The 5,313-nt window shown below is 40.6% G+C and overlaps 1 protein-coding gene across 2 annotated transcripts in view; it reads right to left on the bottom strand.

Annotated features, from left to right (window-relative positions):
* INTS2 (integrator complex subunit 2) overlaps positions 1–5,290 on the bottom strand; it is a 61,331-nt gene extending 56,041 nt beyond the window's left edge. The window contains exons 1-3 of one of the 2 annotated variants that reach the window (XM_011289084.4): positions 5,166–5,290; positions 3,568–3,874; positions 2,804–2,942 (exon numbers count right to left, since the gene is read on the bottom strand). In XM_011289084.4, the coding sequence (XP_011287386.3) occupies positions 2,804–2,942; positions 3,568–3,874; positions 5,166–5,175 (456 nt within the window). In that variant the 5' untranslated portion in view covers positions 5,176–5,290. Of the gene's footprint in view, positions 1–2,803; positions 2,943–3,567; positions 3,875–5,152 lie in introns of both variants that reach the window. The other variant, XM_011289083.4, reaches the window with a different exon arrangement.
* Between the last annotated feature and the right edge of the window lie 23 nt (positions 5,291–5,313).

Genomic DNA, 5,313 nt, shown 5'->3' on the forward strand with positions numbered 1-5,313 from the left:
TAGAGCCGGGAGCCTGCTTTGGATTCTGTGTCTCCCTCTCTCTCTACCCCTCCCCCCTCTCTCAAAAATAAAATTTAAAAAAAAAAATTTAAAAAAAATTAAGACTATTAGTATAGAAGAGAGTAGAAAGAAATAATTGTAATAGAAAAAACATTTTTAAAAAATTTCTAACATATACTGGAATTTAAAAAAACAAATTTTTAAAAATAAAAAAATAAAGATTTCTAACATATCTCTTTTTTTTTTCTTTTTTTTTTCTAACATATCTTAAAAACTATTCAAAACTGACTAACTGTACCACCCACCACCACCAGTATTTTCTCTGGAAATAGAATTTAGAGGGTTTGGGTCCACAATGTATAAAACTAAACATTTTTTTAGAAAAAAAATTTTTTTAAAAATTTGTTTCAGTTTATTTATTTTTGAGAGAGAGAGAGCAAGCAGGGGAGGGGTAGAGAGGGAGACACAGAATTCGAAGCAGGCTCCAGGCTCTGAGCTATCAGCACAGAGCCCAACATGGGGCTTGAACTCACGAACTGCACAATCATGACCTGAGCCAAAGTCAGACACTTAACTGACTGAGCCATCCAGGAGCCCCAGAAAAAAAGTTTTTTTAAGTTATTTTTTTTTTTTTGACATAGAGAGAGAGTATGCACATACATGTGCACAGAAGTGAGAGAGGGGCAGAGAGAGGCGGGGAAGAGAGAATCATAAGCAGGCTCCAAGCTGTCAGTGCAGAGCCCTACACAGGGCTCAGTCTCGGAACCGTGAGGTCATGACCCGAGCCAAAATCAAGCATCAGATGCTTAACTGACTAAGCCACCTAGGCACCCCAAAACTAAACTTTATTATAAACAAATTGACCTTGAAATTCTAACAGTAAAGAACTTTTGCCTCTGAAACTCTGGGCTTAAGATATGAGCCATCTTAATATAAAGATCCTGTTGAAATAGCCAAATTATGGAAAGAGCCTAAATGTCCATCAACTGATGAATGGATAAAGAAATTGTAGTTTATATACACAATGGAATACTACTTGGCAATGAGAAAGAATGAAATATGGCTTTTGTAGCAACGTGGATGGAACTGGAGCGTGTTATGCTAAGTGAAATAAATCAGAAAAAGAAAGATACCATATGTTTTCACTCTTATGTGGATCCTGAGAAACTTAACAGAAGACCACGGTGGAGGGGAAGGAAAAAAAAATGTTAGACACGGAGGGAGCCAAACCATAAGAGACTCTTACGAAGTGAGAATAAACTGAGGGTTGATGGGGGTGGGAGGGAGGGGAAAATGGGTGAAGGGCATTGAGGAGGGCACCTGTTGGGATGAGCACTGCGTGTTGTATGGAAACCCATTTGACAATAAATTTCCTATTTAAAAAAAAAAAGAAATCACATATATTTTCTATTTATGCTGTATAATATTTTATGAGGGAAATTACATCCTATAAAGGTATTATCAAATTTGGTAATTTGTACAAGTCTTGAGCTACGTACCCTTCTAAATATCAAAAAGGCATTATATGGAATCCATACAGAAAAAAAACCCTAGAATAGAAAATTCATCATAGGTATAAATGAGAAAAAATAGTAGTTAGAGAAAGAAAGCCTTTAAGGTAGGCATTTAATATCTTTTTAAGACTTTTGGGGAGCCTGGGTGGCTCAGTCAGTTAAGCATCTGACTCTTGATTTTGGCTCAGGTCATAGTCTCAAGCCCCACCTTGGGCTCTGTTCTGACATCACAGATCTTGCTTGGAATTCTCTCTCCCTCTCTCTCTGCCACCCCAAAATAAGTAAATAAACTTAAATATTTTATATATATATCCATAAGTTTATTTATTTGTATATTATTATATTACTTATATAATAATATAATTATACATTATATATAATTATATATTATATACATTATATTTAATTATTATTATATATTATTATATAATTATTATATTATTTATATATATATATTAATATATACCCCTTTAAGCCTTTCAAAAACAAAACAAATAGAAATATGTGTAGAAGAGGGGCGCCTGGGTGGCTCAGTCGGTTAAGCGGCCGACTTCGGCTCAGGTCATGATCTTGCGGTCCATGAGTTCGAGCCCCTTGTCGGGCTCTGTGCTGACAGCTCAGAGCCTGAAGCCTGTTTCAGATTCTGTGTCTCTCTCTCTCTCCCTGACCCTCCCCTGTTCATGCTCTGTCTCTCCCTGTCTCAAAAATAAATAAAACGTTAAAAAAAAAAAAAAAGAAATATGTATAGAAGAGTATACAACCTGCCTGCCTTCTTGCTTGTTTTCTACTTTTTATGTGTAGACATCAAATCATGCATATTTTGAGGTGTGATTAAAATAAATGCCTCTTGGAGTTCCTGGGTGGCTCTGTGGGCTGAGCATCTGACTCTTCGTTTCAGCTAAGGTCACGATCCCAGGGTCATGGGATCCAGGCAGTGTTGGGCTCCATGCTGATTCTCTTTCTCTCTCCCTCCCCCTACTTACTCTCTCTTTCTCTCTCTCTCTCTAAAAAATTTTTTTGGGGCGCCTGGGTGGCGCAGTCGGTTAAGCGTCCGACTTCAGCCAGGTCACGATCTCGCGGTCTGTGAGTTCGAGCCCCGCGTCGGGCTCTGGGCTGATGGCTCGGAGCCTGGAGCCTGTTTCCGATTCTGTGTCTCCCTCTCTCTCTGCCCCTCCCCCGTTCATGCTCTGTCTCTCTCTGTCCCAAAAATAAATAAAAAACGTTGAAAAAAAAATTTTTTTTAATAAAAAATAAAAATAAATAAAAAAAAATTTTTTTTTTAAATGCACCTTGTTCATAATTGCCAACAGCTCACTAAGCACAAGACGCAATCGACGAGGTGAATCACTGTGTTCAAACTCTAATGTCAGTCCATGCTGAAGCTGTGATACCAGGATGCTCTCTCCACTGCCTCCTCCAAGTTTATGCCTAATAAAGCACAAATGTGTACAACAATTATGAGAACACTGGCACAAAAATAGCATAAAATTATCTTTTGTTGAAATAATCTACAAAAGAATGTATGAATTATTTTCATACATTTCATGAAAATAATACTTCTGAAATACTATTTAGTTTGCCTATTTCAGGGATTCACAACCTATATAAAGACACCAGCTAATAGTTAACACCCACTTACATGAACAGTTGCTCACTCTTGGATTCACAATAAGCAGGGAAGGACCAAACAACTGCCCAGAATTTGGGGAAATCAATATAAGCTTAAAAAGCCTCCCAGTAAATACTTCTACTTTTAGGGGAACTTACCCTACCCACTTCCCGCTGAAACCAACTGGCCTATTCAGTTTAGCATGTATACAACAATATGTGTAGCCAAAATTCTCTACACAACATTTTAGAATATGGAATTCTAGAATTTTAACTATAAATAGAAAAGAACTAAGTAAAATGCTCTCCAAAGTTTAGATTCTCAATCTTTTCTGGGGGAGTGCATCCAATAAAAAGTCCTAAAATGTCCAAAAAATATTTGACTCCCTCTTCTTTAACAAATCCGAGTAAATCCCAGTCCACATATTATATAACACAACATTACCTAAGCTGCTGTTCTTTGCTGGCATCCTGTTCTAAAGCATGAAAGTCCACTGACAACAATGCAACAATAGAGTTGACAGCTTCCACTCCAGAGAGAAGACGAAGGATGAGTTTTTTATCTTGAGCCCAGCTCTGGCTCTGGTCAGCAGGAGCACAAAGTGCCATTCGCACCAAGCAGGGCAGAAGAAGTCTCAATTCTGGATCGCTTAAAGATGCCAACCGAACAACATCCACTTTCTGCATTGCCTCAAAAGCAAAAGGGCTGACAAACTGAAGGCTTGTACACTCAGCCATTATCACTGTTGTTCCTAGTGGTAAAAAACAACAACAACAACAACAACAACAACAAAAATGAAAGTAGGTGTATAACTCCTACATGTATGAATGCCCCTCTTTTTAAAAACCCTAAAAAGTGTGGTCTATCTTTAATATGCCTCTATGTTGGCTGTTTCAGGCACATGTGAAGGCTCCCTATGTTTTTACTCCCACCTAGAAAATGAAAAAGAAAGCAGAGTATATTAACATTTCCTCCAGCCCTCGGGATCTTCTAATACTTATTTTGCAAAGAAGAAATATGAAGCCCAGAGAGATTAGGTAACAGACATATAATGATTACTACTAGTAGCAAAATCCTAGGCTGAACCCTCATCTATTAAATCGCAGTCCAAGACTTTCTCCACTTCATCAATCATCTGAGCACCGCAATGCAAATAAAAGTAGTATAGTTAAGAATGTTTTCCTCGTCCATATCTCTTTAGCTTCTTATGCCCATCCAACAAATGTAAAAAACTTACTCTTCTCTTTCCCACCCTCCACCAGTCAATAAATGCACTGCTAAATCTCCTCACTAGGCAGAAGCAATGCCAGACTCAACGTCCTCAAGGCCGTAACACTATCCTAATGTCCCCTGGGTTGCTTGGTAAAAAATTGCTGTGGAGCTACAATTAGCTATGGGAGAAGGATGAGTTCCACTTGAGCACTTCTCTTATCTTCACTAATCAGAAGCTTAAAAAAAAAAAAAAAAGGCAGGGAGCAGGTGACCAAAGCCATCCCCTCCAAATCCATCAGACTAGCAAAATCATGGGTTAACAGAGTCGTGGGCAGAAACGCTACTTTGTTTTTAAACAAGAGGAGCTGGCCTTTTAACACAGGGGCGGGCTGAGGGAGCAGTGGCGCCAAGCAAGACCGGTGTGTGTTCACAGGTCTCGCCCTCAGCGTAACGAGAACCAACCAGTCCCCCTGGCAGAGAAATGTAAGGCCAGTGACCGACGTAGACCGGAGAACGAGCTGAGGCCTGAGAAACGGAAGCTTCATACCTCAAGATTTACCCTCCAACCTCCCGGGACTCAACACCGATTCCGCGCCCTAGAGGCGGGACACGGTAGAAATCGAGAGCGCGGCCCAAAGTTGGGCCTAGGCGAAAATCCGCATTCGCCAAACCCAGCTGTGCCCTGAATCGACACAGGCACCAAAAACCCAGACGCCGGGACCAATGGGGTCGGCAGTGCGATAGGGCTGGAAGGGGACACCGCACAAAGGTAGAAACCGCACTGAAGGGAGGGGAAAGCGGAGGGGACTGTTTCAACCTGCACTCAGCACCTTCATTCATCCCCAGCGTCTGGCTCCCGTCGGCCACCGTACTGGACTGAGAGGAAGGCTGTCTGCAAAGGAAACCCAGAGACGTCCGCGTAGATGCAACGGTGCGCGTGCGCGGTCCCACCTCTTTCTTCCCGTCCCCTTAACTGCA

This window comes from Felis catus, chromosome E1 (genome assembly GCF_018350175.1).
Source record: "Felis catus isolate Fca126 chromosome E1, F.catus_Fca126_mat1.0, whole genome shotgun sequence".
Lineage (NCBI taxonomy): Eukaryota > Metazoa > Chordata > Mammalia > Carnivora > Felidae > Felis > Felis catus.